A 21732-nucleotide genomic window follows, 5' to 3' on the forward strand; every position below is an offset into this window, starting at 1 on the left:
GAGCAGCGGCGATAGCCGCTACTCCTCCCCTGGCCCGACTCCCACTGTAACTGAATACAGCGGGAGTGAGGCGGGAATGTCTGGTGACGTAGGTCTACGTCGCCAGACGATAACGAACCACTTTGCCGCAGCACAGTCAACGTGACTGGTTGGCAAGTGGTAAATATCATAAGAGAAGGTGCCAGAACTCTGGCGGCACTCAGAGAACTCACTGTGCAGACATTATTCATCCCAGTACAGACCAGATAATTCTCAGTTTATTTTTCATCTCCATAGAGGAGCGTCCTGTAGAGATCACGTGACCACATCAATGAGGATGGATGAAGACCAAAACCATACGAATGAGCGGTTATTAGATCTCACCTTGAAGATCATCTACCTGCTGAGCGGAGAGGTGAGGAGGATTCTGGGAGGGTCACATGAAGTCACATTTATTGCTGTAATTTAAAAAACAACCCTAACTAGATACATAAACTTGACTAGTCTTCTGGGAGGTCTGTCATAATAATTATTGTTATCGGTCTTTACACAGGATCATAAAGTAGTGAAGAAAACATCTGGTGAGCCATTACCACCCACCATCTCTTCTCAAGGGACATCACCTGTCACGTTGCCTCCACCTTATTCCTTGACTTCTGAGATAAATGGTGTCCAGAAGATTCTAGAAGTTACCAAGAAGATGATTGAGCTGCTATCTAGAGAGGTGAGTGGTGACGGGAATTCTGGGACATTATCCAGTAACAGACAAGGGATGTGTCTGGATGGTGACTGTATCATTGTGTGTGTCAGGTTCCTATAAGGTGTCAGGATGTCACTGTCTATTTCTCCATGGAGGAGTGGGAGTATTTAGAAGGACACAAGGATCTCTACAAGGATGTCATCATGGAGGATCAATTATCTCTTCATTATGCAAAGATGGAAAAAAAGAAAATTTATTTTAAGGACATGATTCTAAAAAACACCCTGGAGATCCTCTACCTGATGACCGGAGAGGTGAGGAGGATTCTTAGAGGTCACATGACATCACTCTTATCGTTATTATTAAAACAGTCCTATTAGGAGAGGTGAGAAAAACGTTAATATTATTGTGATTATTGTGTGTAATACAGGACTGTGCTGTAGTTATGAAAACATCCGTTGAGAATAATACGAAAATGAGAAGTCACAGCTTGTCCTCAGGACTGAGTCCCATCAGCATATCTCCAGTTCCGTTCTTGAGTCTTGAGAGAGAGAACAAGCAGAAGATTCTAGAAGTCACCAACAAGATCACTGAGCTGCTGACAGGAGAGGTGAGCGGTGCCGGGAATTCTGGGACATTATCCAGTAACAGACAAGGGATGTGTCTGGATGGTGACTGTATCATTGTGTGTGTCAGGTTCCTATAAGGTGTCAGGATGTCACTGTCTATTTCTCCATGGAGGAGTGGGAGTATATAGAAGGACACAAGGATCTCTACAAGGACGTCATGATGGAGAATCAGCCGCCCCTCACATCACCGGGTAAGAGGAGAATTTATTGTAAAGGAGAGAGCAGTACGGAGGCTCCACCTAGATCCCCCATCATCTGATAAACACATAGAAACAATGTATTCAGTCAGTGTGTGTGTTTCCTACAGATGGATCCAGTAATGGGAACCCACCAGAGAGATGTCCCCGTCCTCTGTATTCCCGGGATTCCACACAGGAAGATCACACCATCCCTCACCATCAGGAGGTAAGTGGGACCTTAAAGTTATTCTAAACTGTATGAGATGACATTCCTGTTGTGATAGAGCTAACTTTTCTAGGTGTTTTTATCATTTTGGGGTTTAGGAAGAAGAACTGAAAGACATCAAAGTTGAAATTAAAGACGAAGAAGAAGAGACGTTGGTGAGTGGAGATCAGCAGTCTATGGAGGAGAGGGAGATGATTGTGAAAAGTAAACCGGAGGAATCTTCTCTAGATATTGGCACAGGTAAGTAATAAACAGTAAATGTACTAATTACATGTTCATGTTATTTAAATTGATATAAAGTATGAGATGTGAGCAAAAGTTCTGAAGAACGAACAGATTTCCACATCTCCTTTCCACAGGATAACATCCTAACAAATGAGGAGGAGATACTGTACACCATATGAAAGGTCCATCTCCATTCCTCAATATAACTTCATATTCCCAATGAGGAGGAGATACTGTACAACATATATGAAAGGTCCATTCCTCAATATAACGTCATGTTCCCAACAAATGAGGAGGAGATACTGTACACCATATGAAAGGTCCATCTCCATTCCTCAATATAACGTCATGTTCCCAACAAATGAGGTGGAGATACTGTACACCATATAAAATTCTAAAGGGGGTGTTTCTGCGCTAAAAAAATTGATGAATGAATTAATGATGAAAAGCAGCTAACACAAAATCAACCAACAGTGATTCATAGAAGCAATACTAATAAAGTGTAGCGCTATAAATGTGAATAACCAGTGAGAAAAAAAAAATTCCACAAACAATAATATAAGGATAGTGTCCAGGATAAATTATGGTGAATAAAATCCCAGAAAAAAATATAAGTCCAAATAAATCCAGGTGCAAAATATTGTGAGAGACGTTCCTTCCGGTGACACCCAGGGAAAGTGTAGGAGGGGGACACCTCAGTGCACAAATAATAAAAGCAGCTTACCAGAGCGCCATGGCTACTCAAATAAATGAGAAAGCCTCTCCCAGCATGTAGATAAATAACCATACATCAGTGAATCCAAGAAGGTGGGTGATACCTCTTGATCTCTCCTAATCACTCCGTTTAGTCAGATAAGCATATGGAGGGAAATGAAGATAAGGACCATAGTGTAATCCCGTAAACCACATAAAGTAAATTTATTTAAAAGCACTACTCACAATGTAGAAGACAAATGCAGGCACATAAAGTAGACATCTGAAGGGTTCAATTGCGGCATCCCGCATGTATCCAAACAGCATTTACAGAAGCAAAGGAGGCGGGCTCCGTAAGGGGGCGTGTGGACGTTACGTCTGGAGTCGCCAACGTTTCGTCATCAAAAGACGTTGTCTGGGCGTGACTCCAGACGTAAGACACGCGCCCTCTTACGGAGCCTGCCTCCTTTGCTGCTGTAAATGCTGTTTGGATACATGCGGGACGCCGTGATTGAACCCTTCAGCTGTCTACTATAGAATGAGTGGCAGATGCCTCCGCAGATGTAAGGACGGAAGTCGGTATGTCATATGATCAGATAAGATACTTTCCTCAATTTAAGGTCATGTTCCCAACAAATGAGGTGGAGATACTGTACACCATATGAAAGGTCCATCTCCATTCCTCAATATAACGTCATGTTCCCAACAAATGAGGAGGAGATACTGTACACCATATGAAAGGTCCATCTCCATTCCTCAATATAACGTCATGTTCCCAACAAATGATGAGGAGATATTGTACACCATATGAAAGGTCTATCTCCATTCCCCAATATAACGTCCTGTTCCCAACAAATGGGGAGGAGATACTGTACACCATGTGAAAGGTCCATCTCCATTCCTCAATATAACGTCATGTTCCCAACAAATGAGGAGGAGATACTGTACACCATATGAAAGGTCCATCTCCATTCCTCAGTATAACGTCATGTTCCCAACAAATGAGGTGGAAATACTGTACACCATATGAAAGGTTCATCTCCATTCCTCAATATAACGTCATGTTCCCAACAAATGAGGAGGAGATACTGTACACCATATGAAAGGTCCATCTCCATTCCTCAATATAAGGTCATGTTCCCAACAAATGTGGAGGATATACTGTATATACCATATGAAAGGTCCATCTCCATTCCTCAATATAACGTCATGTTCCCAACAAATGAGGTGGAAATACTGTACACCATATGAAAGGTTCATCTCCATTCCTCAATATAATGTCATGTTCCCAACAAATGAGGAGGAGATACTGTACACCATATGAAAGGTCCATCTCCATTCCTCAATATAAGCTCATGTTCCCAACAAATGTGGAGGAAATACTGTATATGTATAAAATTAAATAAGTGCGCAGGATCAATAGTGTTAATAGCTGCAACCTTCGAACCAAATGGTGATAAAATTGTGTAGAAAAGAAATCAGGTGCGCTAAAATTCACTAGTGTCACAAATCAGGAAAAGGTGTGACACTATAATGAGTGTCCCCCATATACCTGTGATGTGTTTCCAAAATTGATGTGCACTTGAACGGGTGTACAGTAAATACTATGCACCCTGGTGCATATACTTGGGTGTGTTATGGTGAATAGGTGATAATAAATGGATAATGTGATACCAACATAAACCAACAAAGTGCACAAGTAATTCAAAGAAAAAGTGTCCAATATTTCAATGGTTGCCACCTCAGTGTATAGTCCATATACATATAAAAGTGCATAAAGTCCCAATCGTCCCCTCACAGGCTAAAGTAAAATCCACTCTGTGGGTTCCTCTAGATCCGTGGGGTGCAGATGGGTTCCACCACCTTTGTGGGGATTAGCCCCTTACCATAGAGAAAAGAGGTTAAGGACGGATAATCAGCCCAGTAGTGTCTTGGGAATTCAGGGAGGTCACCGTGAAATAATCAGATAGTAAGTGTGGCCTCTTACCGGATCGCTCAAACCAAAAGGCGACTGTCTCACTGATCTTTCGGTGTCTCAACCCAATCCCGGTCCACTCTTGTTCTGGGTGTTACTCTCCGCACAGGTGAGGGCTTCCACGTGTATCTCACAGAAACAGAATCAGACCATAGCGCAGTACCTTTGACAATTTATTAAAACAAAAGTATCCAGTGCACTTACAGTTAGATGTTAACTAATGGACACAGGAAACCGATACCAATATTGGAGAGGCCGTGGCCGCCTGCAGTGCGGTCCTCGGCAACTTGCAATGACGATGCGGCGCTCCTCTGTGACGCGTTTCCACTAAACAGTCGTCTACGGAAATACTGTATATACCATATGAAAGGTCCATCTCCATTCCTCAATATAACGTCATGTTCCCAACAAATGAGGAGGAGATACTGTACACCATATGAAAGGTCCATCTCCATTCCTCAATATAACGCCATGTTCCCAACAAATGAGGAGGAGATACTGTACACCATAGGAAAGGTCCATCTCCATTCCTCAATATAACGTCATGTTCCCAACAAATGAGGAGGAGATACTGTACACCATATGAAAGGTCCATCTCCATTCCTCAATATAACGCCATGTTCCCAACAAATGAGGAAAATACTCTACACCATATGAAAGGTCTAATTATGCAATATATGGTTCCAAAATACGAGGTGAAGGTATTATACGCCATATGGAAGGTCCCTCTCCATTGATCTCCAAAAAATGTTAAACTACCTAATGTTTGAAATAAATGAGGAGAAGGTAATATGCTCATATAGTTTATATATTTGTTACGAAGATACAAAATCAAATGTAAGCTATTTTTACCATTTATTTAAAATTGCTTTCCAACAGATGGTCGGTATGTACGAAACGAGTCGAAGAGAAGTCCGTATTCTCCAGGAATAAATCCCATAACTCAGAATCTTCCTCACAGACCTTACTGTTTGGAAACCTCAATAGATCCCTCTAATCCTGAGGAATCTTCTGAAAAATCTCATACTTTGACTTCCGATAACCATTGGAGATTTCACAGCGCAGATAGACCAACGGATCCGTCTAATCCCAAGGAATCTTCTCTAAGCCAAGAGACATTTCCCTCAGGGGAGAGCTCGTTGTCATGTTTGAGGTGTAGGAAAACTTTCAAGACGAAACCTGATCTTCTTGTCCATCTCAAATCTCACACCAGTGCAACCTTTTCATGTTCGGAGTGCGGGAAATCTTTCACTGAGAAAAAAGTATTTGTCGTACACCAGAGAATCCACACAGGCAAGCGCCCTTACTCATGTTCGGAGTGCGGGAAATGTTTCACTGAAAAAGGAAACCTTCTCACCCATCTGAAAATTCACACAGGCGAGCGCCCTTTTTCATGTTCTGAGTGCGGGAAATGTTTCACTCTGAAAGGAGACCTCCTTCGACACAAGCGAATCCACACGGGTGAGCGTCCGTATTCATGTTCTGATTGTGGGAAAGGTTTCACTCAGAAAGGTGCCCTTGTTATACACCAGAGGATTCATACAGGTGAGCGCCCTTTTATATGCTCAGAGTGCGGAAAAGGTTTTGCCGGGAAAGGAAAGCTTCTTAGACACCAGAGAAGCCACTCTGTTGAACATCCTTTCTCATGTTCAGAGTGCGGGAAATGTTTCACTGAGAAAGGGAAACTTATAAGTCACCAGAGAGTTCACACGGGTGAGCGCCCTTTTTCATGTTCAGAGTGCGGAAAAGGGTTCACTGAGAAGAGAGCACTTCTTACACACCAGAGAATTCACATGAGCGAACCTCCTTATTCATGTCCAGAGTGCGGGAAATGTTTCACTCAGAAAAGAAGCTTGCTTAGACACCAGAGAAGTCACACTGGTGAACGTCCCTTTTCATGTTCAGTCTGTGGGAAATGTTTCACTCAGAAAGAACATCTTATTACACACCAGAGGAGTCACACGGGCGAGCGCCCTTTTTCATGTTTAGAGTGCGGGAAATGTTTCACTGAGAAAAGAGCTCTTCTTATACACCAGAGAAGTCACATGAGTGAACCTCCATTCTCGTGTTCGGAGTGCGGGAAATTTTTCACCGAGGAAAGAGGACTTGTTATACACCAGAGAATCCACACGGGGGAGCGTCCTTATTCGTGTTCTGAGTGCGGAAAATGTTTCACTCAGAGATCACACCTGCTTAGACACCAGAGAACTCACAAGGGCGACCGTCCTTATTTATGTCCAGTGTGCGGGAAGTGTTTCACTCAGAAAGAAAATCTTATCACACACCAGAGAAGTCACACAGGCGAGCGTCCTTTTTCATGTTCAGAGTGCGGGAAGTGTTTTACAAATAAGGGAAATCTTATTAGGCATCAGAGAACACACACTTGCTGATGCCGGTGACAACTGGAAGGTGCCATTTAAAATATTAAATTGTGTAGTCTATACAATCAATGTATGATAAAAAGCTGTAAATGTCGACATTAGGAATGTTTTTTTTTTTAATGCACATTTTGGAAATTATGGCACCCGAATTTCGGGAAAATTGTGAAACCTTTCCCGCACTCACGGACACCTATAGCTCTTTTAGTAAATAGATTCCTTCCCTTTAGACCCCTCATTTGTGTTTTGTTTCGAGGTGCCTTTTGTTGATGTAATCTAACACATGATGCATCCAGAACGTATTCACAACGTTTTGCTTTTTCCACGTTTTGTTATGTTACAGCCTTATTCCAAAATGGATTAAATTCATTATTTTCCTCAAAATTCTACAAACAATCCCCCATAATGACAACGTGAAAGAAGTTCGTTTGAAATCTTTGCAAATTTATTAAAAATAAAAAATGAGAAAAAATCCCATGTACGTAATTATTCACAGCCTTGGCTCAATACTTTGGTGAAGCTCCTTTGGCACCAATTACAGCCTCAAATCTTTTTGAGTATGATGCTACAAGCTTGGCACTCCTATTTTTGGGCAGTTTCTCCCATTCTTCTTTGCAGGACCTCTCAAGCTCCATCAGGTTGGATGGGGAGCATCGGTGCACAGCCATTTTCAGATCTCTCCAGAGATGTTCAAGTCTTGGCTCTGGCTGGACCACTCAAGGACATTCAGAGTTGTCCAGTAGCCACTCCTTTGTTAGCTTAGGGTCGCTGTCCTGTTGGACGTTGAACCTTCGCCCCAGTCTGAGCTCCAGAGTGTTCTGGAACAGGTTTTCATCAAGGATGTCTCTGTATATTTCTGCATTCATCTTTCCCTCAATCCTGACTAGTCTCCCAGTTCCTGCCTCTGAAAAACATCCCCACAGCATGATGCTGCCACCTCCATGCTTCACTGTAGGGATGGTATTGGCCAGATGATGAGCGGTGCCTGTTTTCCTCCAGACATGATGCTTGCCATTTAGGCCAAAGCATTCAATCTTTGTTTCATGAGACCAGAGGATTTTGTTTCTCATGGCCTTCAGGTGCCTTTTGGCAAACTCTAGGCAGGCTGTCATGTGCCTTTTACTGAGGAGTGGCTTTCGTCTGGCCACTCTACCATACAGGCCTGATTGGTGGAGTGCTGCAGAGATGGTTGTTTTTCTGGAAGGTTCTCCTCTCTCCACAGAGAAATGCTGGAGCTCTGTCAGAGTGACCATCAGGTTCTTGGTCACCTCCCTGACCTTCTCCCCTGTTCGCTCAGTTTGGCCTGGCAGCCCGCTCTAGGAGGAGTCCTGGTAGTTTCAAACCTCTTCCATTTACGAATGATGGAGGTCACTGTGCTCATTGGGACCATACAGGCCTGATTGGTGGAGTGCTGCAGAGATGTTTGTTCTTCTGGAAGGTTCTCCTCTCTCCACAGAGAAATGTTGGAGCTCTGTTAGAGTGACCATCAGGTTCTTGGTCACCTCCCTGACCTTCTCCCCCGTTCGCTCAGTTTGGCCGGGCGGCCCGCTCTAGGAGGAGTCCTGGTGGTTCCAAACTTCTTCCATTTACGGATGATGGAGGTCACTGTGCTCATTGGGACCATACAGGCCTGATAGGTAGAGTGCTGCAGAGATGGTTGTTCTTCTGGAAGGTTCTCCTCTCTCCAGAGAAATGCTGGAGCTCTGTCAGAGTGACCATCGGGTTCTTGATCACCTCCCTGACTAAGGCTATTCTCCCCCGATTGCTGAGTTTGGCCAGGCGGCCTATTTTAGGAAGAGTCCTGGTGGTTCCAAACTTCTTCCATTTACGGATGATGGATCTCACTGAGCTCATTGGCATCTTCAATGCTCAGAAATTTTCCTGTACCCTTCCCCAGATCAGTGCCTCCATACAGTCCTGTTTCGGATGTCTACAGACAATTTCTTAGACTTCATGTCTTGGTTTGTGCTCTGCCATGCACTGTTAACTGTTGGACCTTATATAGACAGGTGTGTGCTTTTCCAAATCATGTCCAATCAACTAAATATACCACAGATGGACTTCAATCAATTTGTAGAAACATGTCAAGGATGATCAGTGGAAACAGGATGCACTTGAGCTCAATTTTGAGTGTCCTGGCAAAGGGTGTGAATACTTATGTACATGGTATTTTGTCCGTTTTTTTATTTTTACTAAATTTGCAAAGATTTCAAACAAACTTGTCATTATGGGGGATTGTTTGTAGAATTTTGAGGAAAATAATGAATTTAGTACATTTTGGAATAAGGCTGTAACATAACAAAATGTGGAAAAAGTGAAGCGCTGTGAATACTTTCTGGATGCACTGTATCTAACAGACATGCCAATAATACACAGAGGATCATTGTAGCACTTGAACCCAATCAGGATCCATCTTTCGGAGAAGAACCTTTTTTTTGCTGCTCGTCATTGCACTTCATTCTGCATTACTGGAAGTTACCGACGTGGGGGCAGGGCCTCTAAAGCCTGTTATAAAAACAAAACAAAACCTTAAAACTGAAAAAACAACAACCCCATAGAGGGGGATGGGACCTGGTCATGTGCATAAGGCTCAAACGTCGTGAAGAATACATTTAGATATCACAAGGCATTTCTTCTAGGCAATTCACTGTATCTGGACTTTTGTTCTAAGGTGCGTCTTCAGGCACCGTTGGAGGTGTCCTCTATTGAGCAAGACCAGATTTTTTCAAATTTACGGGGGCACCCTCTGTTAGCGTAAGTGGCCATATAACGAGGTAGGCTGGTGTTGGTCAGCCGCATCTAAAAGGACACCATGGGGGGAATACTTCCAACACATAGTAATTACCTTACGAGCGTAACCTAACAAAGGGTTGATCAAGGTTCTCTTTGCTACGACCATGAGAAGCTGTTCCACTAGCCCAAGCAGACAGTATCTCGGTTCATATGGTACAGTTATCTGTGTCCTGTGGCTTATCACTTCTAGAATATCATGCCAATATTGTACTATAGCCGGGACAGGTCCAGAAGATGTAAAAGAAGTCACCAGGTTGGTGTGGCCAGCGCCAGCAAGTTGGAAACTGTGAGGTGGACATGAGAAGCTGTTCCACTCGCCCAAGCAGACAGTGTCTCGGTTCATATGGTACAGTTATCTGTGTCCTGTGGCTTATCACTTCTAGAATATCATGCCAATATTGTACTATAGCCGGGACAGGTCCAGAAGATGTGAAAGAAGTCACCAGGTTGGTGTGGCCAGCGCCAGCAAGTTGGAAACTGTGAGGTGGACATCTTGTGGAGCCTGTACGGGGTATAGTACGCTCTATACAGAATTTTAAATAGTACCACTGTATCTCCGGCTGAGACAAGGGAAGAAAAAGGAGGAAAAATCCCAGATCTCCTTCCAGTCGTCATCATCTAGTCCAGGGATATCCATAGTCCATTTCTGGCGAAGAGAGAATAGCTAATTACACAAGATTTAGATGACATCTTGGTATTAGTGACCAGTTATTCTAATTTTGTAAAGTAAACAATAAAGGTCTATGCCTTACCATATTATGTTCTGAGTCCATTTTCTTTTCTTTACTGACTACAATTTTAAAAGTAAAAACGTGCTTGGTTACTAGAGAGTCATCCATTGGTGTTTTATTGGTCCAGGTCCAGGAAACATGGAGACACTACATGGAATGTTCCCTCATAAATTCCCTATCTCCACATCCTTTCCCCATTGAAAGGTGGGGTTGCTATAGAACATTCTCTCATGATATTCATTTCTCCACATCTCTTGCCCAGAAAAGTTTTTTTTTGGGGGTTCTTACCAGAATCTGGAAGCGCATCTAAAAAAGAGCAACCAAAATAAATCTGACCCAGATAACATAATTCAAAGGTAAGAAAAAAGAGACCATATATACGCTCAGTGCCATTAAACATAGTTATTCAACTGGGCACTGTAGTAGTCTCATCTGGATGAGTTTCCTAGGGCTCAGCCCCGGCATATTAAGTAGGGATGCACCGATCCGACTTTTTTGGTCCCGATCCCGATGCTGATCTTTTGCTTTGTGAAATCGCCGAGTCCGATCCGGAAGTACTGTTTTGTGAGCTTATAACGAAATAATACTTCCGGATCGGTATCGGCAGATACCTTATAACAATGTGCATTTAACCACTTAAGCCCCGGAGGATTTGGCTGCTAAAGGACCAGGGTTTTTTTTGCGATTTTTTACTGCGTGACTTTAACGGACAATTGCGCGGTCGTGCGACGCTGTACCTAAACGAATTTGACGTCCTTTTTTTCCCACAAACAGAGCTTTCTTTTGGTGGTATTTGATCACCTGTGCGATTTTTTGATCACGCGCTATAAACAAAAAAAGAGCGTAAATTTTGCAAAAATAACAATATTTTTCACATTTTTTTATATGAAATTCCCCAAAAAAAAAAGTAAAAATCAAAATTTTTTAACATTTTTCGGCCAATTTGTTTTATGCTACCTATGTTTGGTAAAAAAAATCGCAAAAAGCGTATTTTGATTGGTTTGCGCAAAAGTTATCTCGTTTACTAACAAAGGGAAAGATTTTTGTAATTTTTGGTGTTTTTTTTTTTAACGCGTAATGGCGGCGATCTGCGATTTTTTTTTTTCAGTACTGCGACATTGCGGCGGACAGATCGGACCCTTGACTGACATTTTTGACACTTTTGGGGGTACCAGTGACATTACTGCAGTAATCAGTGCTATACATATGCACTGTTACTGCAAAAATGACACTGGCAGGGAAGGGGTTAACTTTATTGGACAGGGAGGGGTTAAGTGTGTCCTAGGGGCGTGATTCTAACTGTGTAGGGACATTCCTATTGGTGTAAAAGCAAAGATCAACCGTTCTACATAGTAGAACGGACAGATCTTCACTTTTACACAGGGAGAACAGACAGGCAGCTTGTTTACACAAGCCGCTCTGTCTTTCTCCCTTCACAGGAGCGATCGCAGTGTGACTGGCGGACATCGAGTCCGCCGGTCACACGCACTGACTTGTCTGTGAACGAGCCGCGGCGGGCGCGCGCCTCGGCGGGCGCGCGCCCGCCCGCGATAGGCTCGCAAGTCAGTGACAGGCGAGTGACGTACCGATACGTCACTCTGCCTGGCCGGGGCTGACCACCGCAGTATATAGTCGTGCGGCGGTCGGCAACCGGTTAAGAGGTTAAACTTCCCTCCTCCGGCAGGAACGAAAAGATACATTGTATTCATTGTGTTTACTTTACTGGGAGACTGACAGGCATTTGCAGGAGGCTCTTTTTTTTCTCTTCTTCTTTGACAGCTGTTTTCTGTTCCCTCACAGCTATATAAAGAGCAAAACCGGATCGGCCCGTGGATATGTTAATTTTACCGATCCCCCGATCCAGCTATTATGGCCGATATTCGATCCGAATATCGGATCTGTGCATCCCTACAGTAAACATAGTTATTCAACCAGGTACTGTAGTGGTCTCGTCTGGATGAGTTTCCTAGAGCTCAGCCCATGCATATTAAGCCAAGGGGCCAAGAGCTTCTCAAACTTGCCCAGACGTCCCCTATGTTGGTATGTACTTTATATTGTTCAAGGAGAAGAGTATTCCCCATATGGATCACCCATGTTTTAATGGTTGGTGGAGTTACAGAATTCCAGGCTACAAGAATCACTTTCCTGGCCTGAAATAAGGAATGAGCAAAGGCCACTCTAGTTATCTCCTCCAGGACCGCCTCCTCAAGGACTCCCAACAAGCAATAGATCCGTTTCAGAGGTTCATCAGTTTGAAAAACTCAATTGTGAGTTGATAGGACCCCACTCCAGTATCGATGAAGCTTTAGGCAACACCAGAGGAGATGAATGAGGTCCCCAGGTACCCATCTACATTTACCACACAAAGGATCCGTCTCCGCTGATATTTAACTCATAATGTCAATCACGTCACCCAGGGATGTGGATCAAAATTCAATCATGATGATCTGCAACTTGCCAGCACACCCGCAGCACAATGATTGTCACATACCTGATAAGAGATTGAATTGACGAGGTTGGCTTCTCTTGCATCTCCAACCCAGGCCCCACTGAAGGGGAAACTGATGGTTCTGAGGGACAGGAGGAACACAAGTGCCAGCAGGTGTTGATAGCAGAACTTGCAGCAGGAGATGCAGGCTTGGGAGGTCAGGAGCAGAAGTGAAGTAAGCTGGACTGCACAAAGTTAAAAGGGGAAAGCCAAATGTAACACAGGTTCTGGATGCGTGGCTTGTCGAGGCTCCCAGCAGGCTTTAGGCAAGAACTGGAGCTGATTTGAAGCACAGCTGGAGCAGGCACTCAGAAGTAATATGAAGCCAAGTAGGAGAGAGGAGCTAGGTCTCAGAGGCAGCCAAGGTCAGTAGCAGGCAGGCAACGAGGTACAGAAGTGTAGGCAGAAGCGTGGTCAGGAACAGGGGGCCAGAGGTACAAGCCAAATTCAGGATCGGGTCAGTGGCAAGCCGGGTCATCAATGGAATCAGATATAGGATACACTCAGGACACAGGAAAAGCTGAAGACCAGTCAGCACTGGTCATCAAGAGCATCCTTTAACATATGTTCGCGTTTGTGAACGGCGAATTTTATGTTCGCGACATCACTACCCCTCACATACATTCTCCTTTAGCAGTTCTTCTCCATCATCCTACATGTCACATATGTCATCCCCCATCGTCCTACATCTAACATATGTTCACAATTTCATACATGTTCTACTCTTATCCTATATCTCACATATGTTCTCCACTACCATCATACATCTCATACAAAAATTCCTCCATCATCATATATCTCACATATGTCCTTCCCCATCTTACATCTCACACATATTCTCCATTCTACAAACCTCATATGTTCTCCTACATCATCTTACATCTTATATATGTTCTCCTCCATCATCCTACATCTCACATACATGTTTTCTGCAATCATCCTACATCTCACATACTGTATGTTCTTCTCTATCATTCTACATCTTACATATGTTCTTCTCCATCACCCTACCTCTCACATACATTCCACTTTAGCATCCTACATCTCAAACATGTTCTCCTCCTATCCTACATGTCACATATGTTCTCCTCCATCATCTTACATCTCACACATTTTCTTCGCTATTATCCCACATCTTATTGATGCTCTCCTCCATCATCCTACATCTCACATACATGTTTTCTGCAATCATCCTACATCTCACATACATGTTTTCTGCAATCATCCTACATCTCACATACAGTGCCTTGCGAAAGTATTCAGCCCCCTTGAACTTTGCGACCTTTTGCCACATTTCAGGCTTCAAACATAAAGATATAAAACTGTAATTTTTTGTGAAGAATCAACAACAAGTGGGACACAATCATGAAGTGGAACGAAATTTATTGGATATTTCAAAATTGTTAACAAATAAAAAACCAAAAAATTGGGCATGCAAAATTATTCAGCCCCTTTACTTTCAGTGCAGCAAACTCTCTCCAGAAGTTCAGTGAGGATCTCTGAATGATCCAATGTTGACCTAAATGACTAATGATGATAAATAGAATCCACCTGTGTGTAATCAAGTCTCCGTATAAATGCACCTGCACTGTGATAGTCTCAGAGGTCCGTTTAAAGTGCAGAGATCATCATGAAGAACAAGGAACACACCAGGCAGGTCCGAGATACTGTTGTGAAGAAGTTTAAAGCCGGATTTGGATATAAAAAGATTTCCCAAGCTTCAAACATCCCAAGGAGCACTGTGCAAGCGATAATATTGAAATGCAAAGAGTATGAGACCACTGCAAATCTACGAAGACCTGGCCGTCCCTCTAAACCTTCAGCTCATACAAGGAGAAGACTGATCAGAGATGCAGCCAAGAGGCCCATGATCACTCTGGATGAACTGCAGAGATCTACAGCTTAGGTGGGAGACTCTGTCCATAGGACAACAATCAGTCGTATACTGCACAAATCTGCCCTTTATGGAAGAGTGGCAAGAAGAAAGCCATTTCTTAAAGATATCCATAAAAAGTGTTGTTTAAAGTTTGCCACAAGCCACCTGGGAGACACACCAAACATGTGGAAGAAGGTGCTCTGGTCAGATGAAACCAAAATCGAACCTTTTGGCAACAATGCAAAACGTTATGTTTGGCGTAAAAGCAAAACAGCTCATCACCCTGAACACACCATCCCCACGGTCAAACATGGTGGTGGCAGCATCATGATTTGGGCCTGCTTTTCTTCAGCAGGGACCGGGAAGATGGTTAAAATTGATGGGAAGATGGATGGAGCCAAATACAGGACCATTCTGGAAGAAAACCTGATGGAGTCTGCAAAAGACCTGAGACTGGGACGGAGATTTGTCTTCCAACAAGACAATGATCCAAAACATAAAGCAAAATCTACAATGGAATGGTTCACAAATAAACATATCCAGGTGTTAGAATGGACAAGTCAAAGTCCAGACCTGAATCAATCGAGAATCTGTGGAAAGAAATGAAAACTGCTGTTCACAAACGCTCTCCATCCAACCTCACTGAGCTCGAGCTGTTTTGCAAGGAGGAATGGGCAAAAATTTCAGTCTCTCGATGTGCAAAACTGATAGAGACATACCCCAAGCGACTTACAGCTGTAATCGCAGCAAAAGGTGGCGCTACAAAGTATTAACTTAAGGGGGCTGAATAATTTTGCACGCCCAATTTTTCAGTTTTTTATTTGTTAAAAAAGTTTTAAATATCCAATAAATTTCCTTCCACTTCATGATTGTGTCCCACTTGTTGTTGATTCTTCACAAAAAATTACAGTTTTATATCTTTATGTTTGAAGCCTGAAATGTGGCAAAAGGTCGCAAAGTTCAAGGGGGCCGAATACTTTCGCAAGGCACTGTACTGTATGTTCTTCTCAATCATTCTACATCTCACATATGTTCTTCTCCATCACCCTACCTCTCACATACATTGCACTTTAGCATCCATCTCAAACAAGTTCTTCTCCATCATCCTACATGTCACATATGTCATCCTCCATAGTCCTACAACAAACATATGTTCACAATTTCATACATGTTCTCCTATCCTACATCTCACATATGTTCTCCACCACTATCTGACATCTCACACACAAATTCCTCCATCATCCTATATGTCATATATGTCCTTCCCCATCTTACATTTCACACATATTCTCCATTCTTTTCTTCGCTATTATCCTACATCCTATTGATGCTCTCCTCCATCATCCTACATCTCACAAATAGGAGAAAAAGATGGGGCTTTCAAGGCCAATGGGAGGAGGAGGATCACATATATCACACAATTTGTCTAAAACACATCTTTATTGTACACATATTAGATAAAAAATGTACATCAAAGGGGAACAATCCCCATATATGATGTATATAAAAGAAAACAGAAACACATATGTAGAAATAAATTCCTGTGTGGGAATGTCGATACTTGGTATCAGAAGATGGTAATAGGGTCACTGATGGAGCATGAGCTGGGCTTGCTGGGGACCCTTAGACCGTGCTCCATCAGAGACCCTATTACCATCTTCTGATACCAAGTATCGGCATTCCCACACGGGAATTTATTTCTACATATGTGTGCTTCTGTTTTGTTTTAACCTCATGCGCGGTTACGTAATGGCGCAGCTTGGCACCTTTTTAAAATCAAAGGTACGCGTTCTCGGCAGCGCCTCGCCGGCGTCGGCTGCCACAGCAGAGCAGAGAAGGACCCCTGGAGAGTGAAGACAAATTCACAGGCATGAAGGTAGGTAGGATGAAAGCAACAACCTTATGTGCAAAAATATCTGGTAACATGTGTGAATAAAGTGTCAAATGTGTTCAGGTGTGACCATACAAAAAATGTAATATGTAAATATAAATAAAGTGCAAGGTGTAAATAAGTACGATAAAACCTAATTATACCGGATGTTTTTTTTTCTTCTTCCTTCCTAGATTTTGTTATGATGTATTCATATGTTTATTTTGGGAATAACCAGTGTTTATTTGAAGTATTTTATATGCTGTATACTCAATTGTATTGTTGTCTATTTTAGATATCATGACATTTTGAAAATCTGTTTGATATGCACACAATGTTTGGATCCTGAAGAAGCTATTTTAGCGAAACGCGTCGATCCACAAGCGGATTATGTGATGCATTTTAGACATACATCGTTATATTTACATGATTATAGAAATTATACACATATATATATATATATATATATATATATATATATATATATATATATATTTTTTTTTTTTAATTGCTTGTTATCTTTATTAAACAGATAATATTCTTATTTCTTTTTTAATTTTTTGGTCTTTAATGTTGACATACAGGCACATTTAAATGCCCATTTCCAGGGTTTGGTAGACTTATTCCCACTTGTCTTTTTCCCTTCCACTGTCCCTACCAGCCGCCTACCAACCTGGTTATACATACTATTTCACATTTTACCCCAGGGGACGTTGCCAGTTGATCCATAGATAGACCTTTTCTCTCCATACAAATTTCATATACTTAATTAGGTTTTATCGTACTTATTTACACCTTGCACTTTATTTATATTTACACTTTACATTTTTTCTATGGTCACACCTGAACACATTTGACACTTTAGAATTGCAGGGAATTGTGATGAGAATTTTAAACTTTAGGAAGAAGTAGTGCAGCTGAATGGGAGAATTATTCCAACTCTGCTACTCTGGCCTTAAGTTTAAAATTCCCTTTTCAATTTCCTGTCATTCTCTCTTTATTGAGTAGACCCTATAATCTGATGATAAGTAGGCGGAGATTAATTATGCAGAGTGGGTGGGGCTTCAGGGAAGTGGGTGTGGAAAGTAATTTGATAGCTGTGCTGCAAAGTGTCCCTGGAAATTTTTTTCAAATGTTGGCAACTATTAGCACTGCAAGTACCAGCCCGGTTCCACTTGGCCCTGCTTGGCTCGGTTTGGTTTTTCCACTGCATGGTACCGCATGGTACGGTTTTGGAACGGTTCGGTACGGTTTGCTTTTCCACTAAAGTAGTAAGTGGGTGGGATAACAACGATTCTCTGACCAATCAGTGGCTAGTAGTGACAAACAGTCAAGGCTGCATGCAAAGGATTGTGGGATATGGTACCGGTACAGCCCTCTTGGAACCACAACCGAGGTGGTAATGTTTGAGCGAGCCGTACCGTTCGGTTCCATTTAGTGGAAAAGCGCTGCCGTACCGTACCGAACCGTTCCAACACTGTACCATGCAGTGGAAAAGCGCAAAAGCGAACCGAACCGTTCGGTTCCATGCAGTGGAAAAGCGCCATATGTATCTCCAACACATAATTGTCGGCTGCTGACCAATGTGCGCAGGGCTTTATGGTTCCTCAGCCATGATTTCAATCAAAATTCAAATAATTTTAACTCTGGAAATTTCAACACTATAAAACATCCAATGCTGCAGTTTATATATTCCCCAAAAGGAGGCGATCTCACAGGAAGTGATGTAAAAAACAGACAGGAAGTGGTAGAAGGAAGTTCCGGGTTAGAGGTGAATCAAGAGGAAGTAGAGAGGAGACATTGCTGGAACTGGCAGCAGAGGAGGTAATAAGATATTATTTTATATTTACACCCAGTAACCCCCCCCCCCCCCGTCATGTCCGTCCTCTTCCTCCATAGTCACTGTGACGTTTATTAGAGATAGAGAGAGTAACGTTTTAATATGTGCCTAGAGGATTTATAAGTATGAAACCATTTCTCCAAAAGATACATCCTAATATAGAACCATTTATCCAACTGTCCACCCAGAGCCTCTGGTTTATAGACCGGATACATCCTAAATATAGAACCATTTACCCAACTGTCCATCCAGAGCCTCTGGTTTATAGATAGGATACATCCTAAATATAGAACCATTTACCCAACTGTCCATCCAGAGCCTCTGGTTTATAGACTGGATACATCCTAAATATAGAAACATTTACCCAACTGTCCATCCAGAGCCTCTGGTTTATGGACCAGATACATCCTAAATATAGAGCCATTTATCCAACTGTCCATCCAGAGCCTCTGGTTTATAGACCAGATACATCCTAAATATAGAACCATTTATCCAACTGTCCATCCAAGTTCTTTCCCAGTACAGTCTAGAGAATTCTACGTTTAATGTCCTGTATAGATCACATGACCACATCAATGAAGATGATAGAAGACGACCAAAGTCACATGACTGAGAGGATATTAAACCTCACCCTGGAGATCATCTACCTGCTGACCGGAGAGGTGAGGAGGATTCTGGAAAAACAATCATCCTAATATTTATTAAGAGTGCTGAATATATCAGGGGAAGTTGATGTGACCTGATTTGGAGGAGATTCTGGGATTTGCACAGCCTTAATGTAATAATTTATTCACATTTCTCATTATGTCTCTCAATAGGGTTACACAGTAGTGAAGAAGACATCTGGTGAGTATGTGACTTCCAGTAGACATCACCGTGTGTCCTTAACTCCTTTATGTGACAAGAAGAGGAATATTCTAGAAGTCACTAACAAGATCACTGAGTTGCTGACAGGGGAGGTGAGCGCTGCTGGGAATTCTGGGACATTATCCAGTAACAGACAAGAGATGTGTCTGGATGGTGACTGTATCATTGTGTGTGTCAGGTTCCTATAAGGTGTCAGGATGTCACTGTCTATTTCTCCATGGAGGAGTGGGAATATTTAGAAGGACACAAGGATCTCTACAAGGACGTCATGATGGACAATCAGCCGCCCCTCACATCACCGGGTAAGAGGAGATTGAGTTTCACATGGTAGACGTTGCGTTGAGATGCCAGGTCGAGTTGGAGAAGGCTAAAACCTCTTTTAGCTTTCTTTCTGTCTGCAGATTTTCCCCCAATGAAAATAAAATATTAGGACACACAGTGCACTCCCCTAGAGCCAAGGGCTCCTCTCCTACATTTCTAAGCTGCTGTCTCTATCCTTTGCTGCTGTCTCTATTCCCCCCCCCCCCCAAGGATGTCATGATGGAGAATCAGCTGCCCCTCACATCACCGGGTAAGAGGAGACTTTATTGTACAGGAGAGAGCAGTACGGAGGATCCAGCTACATACAGTAAAATTTAAATGCAGAAAACATTCCTATTTTTATCCCTATGTTATGAGTATAAGATATGTAGTTTACTACATTATAACATTTCCCATTAAATCGGGTGTAGATACTGTTCACTATGAAAGGTCCATCTCCGTTCCTCAATATAACGTCATGTTCCTAACAAATGAGGAGGAGATACTGTACACCATATGAAAGGTCCATCTCCATTCCTCAATATAACGTCATGTTCCCAACAAATGAGGAGGAGATACTGTACACCATATGAAAGGTCCATAGAACAATGTCATTAATTTTATCCAGTATAATTGGTTTTACCGTATTGTTCCTAATCTGATTAATTTATGTTTTCATATGTGATTGGTGACTGAAATTTTTTTTTTTCTTTTTTTTTAATTTTGCTTCTAACAGAAGGACCCCAGACCTGGAATACCTCGGAGGGAGATCTTATTTTATCTTCAGATTATTATGTTGAAAATGATGACATTTCTCTAAATGCTCCTGAAGTAAATTACATGAGTCATATTATACACCACAGACCATACCATGTGGAGACATCAATGGATCCCTCCAATCCTGAGGAATCTTCTGACCAATCACATACTGTTACTCCAGATATCTATCTCCATTCTCACAGTGCAGATTCATCAACACCTCCATCTATACCCAAGGAGTCTTCTCTAATCCATGGAGGGGTTCGCACAGGAGAGAGCTCATTAATTTGTTTGGCGTGTGGGAAATATTTTAGCCTGAAATCCGAACTTCTTCTACATCTCAAAACTCACGCCAAGGGGACCTTTTCATGTTCAGCATGCGGGAAACCTTTCACTGAGGAAAGCGAGCTTCTTGCACACCAGAAAATTCACACGGGTGAGCATCCTTTTTCATGTTCGGAGTGCGGAAAGCACTTCACTAGAAAGGCATATCTCCTTATACACCAGAGGATTCACACAGGTGAGCGTCCCTATTCATGTTCTGAGTGTGGGAAAAGTTTTACTAATAAGGGAAACCTGCACACTCACCAGAAAATCCACACAGATGGCAATCCTTATTCATGTTTGCTGTGTGGGAAATTTTTTAATCGAAAAACAAACCTCCATACACACCAGAGAATTCACACAGGTGAGCGTCCTTATTCATGTTCAGAGTGCGGGAAATGTTTCGCTGATAAAAGAAGTCTTCAACAACACCAAAGAACTCACACAGGTGAGCGGCCGTTTTCATGTACAGAGTGTGGGAAGTGTTTCACTGAGAGAGGAAATCTTCGAAAACACAGGAGGATTCACACAGGGGAGCGTCCTTTTTCATGTTCGGTGTGTGGGAAAGGTTTCTCTGTGAAGGGAAACCTTTTGAAACATCATAAAACGCACATCCACTGATTTCGCTGACACATGTACTGCTTTATTTAGACAATGTTAGTGAACGGTGCCTCCACAGTCTACGTGAGATAGAGATTTTTTTTCTGGACTATCCTGAGAGAGAGAAACCTACGCCCACTAAAGGATTCAAGAATTCGACTTTTTAAGACTGTTACTTAACCATTTGTGAACATTGGGCGTGCTATGCAGTACCTGCCTATCCAAATATACCTAAACTCCGAACCTACATGTGTAGTATTCTCTGAACTTGTGCTGCATTGTCGCTCTCCACCATGCACC

At 42.4% G+C, this 21732-nt stretch overlaps 1 protein-coding gene across 1 annotated transcript; it reads left to right on the forward strand.

Moving 5' to 3' along the window:
* Positions 1-1856: 1856 nt before the first annotated feature.
* On the forward strand, positions 1857-21495 carry LOC309562644 (uncharacterized protein). The gene is made up of 3 exons (XM_082266917.1): positions 1857-1953; positions 5486-6978; positions 20932-21495. Exons 1-3 carry the CDS (start codon positions 1890-1892, stop codon positions 21451-21453), a joined length of 2079 nt encoding a protein of 692 aa, XP_082123043.1. The 5' UTR covers positions 1857-1889; the 3' UTR covers positions 21454-21495.
* Positions 21496-21732: the final 237 nt, after the last annotated feature.

The sequence above is a fragment of the Pelophylax lessonae genome (genome assembly GCF_965119305.1).
Source record: "Pelophylax lessonae genome assembly, chromosome: 9".
NCBI lineage: Eukaryota > Metazoa > Chordata > Amphibia > Anura > Ranidae > Pelophylax > Pelophylax lessonae.

Excerpts from the sequence above, each read along its gene's own strand:
- LOC309562644 (XM_082266917.1), top strand. The coding sequence starts at position 1,890 with ATGGAGGAGAGGGAGATGATTGTGAAAAGTAAACCGGAGGAATCTTCT. Across the intron at positions 1,954-5,485 it reads TTCTCTAGATATTGGCACAG|ATGGTCGGTATGTACGAAAC; the intron begins GTAAGTAATAAA and ends GCTTTCCAACAG. Across the intron at positions 6,979-20,931 it reads GAAATCTTATTAGGCATCAG|AAAATTCACACGGGTGAGCA; the intron begins AGAACACACACT and ends CTTGCACACCAG.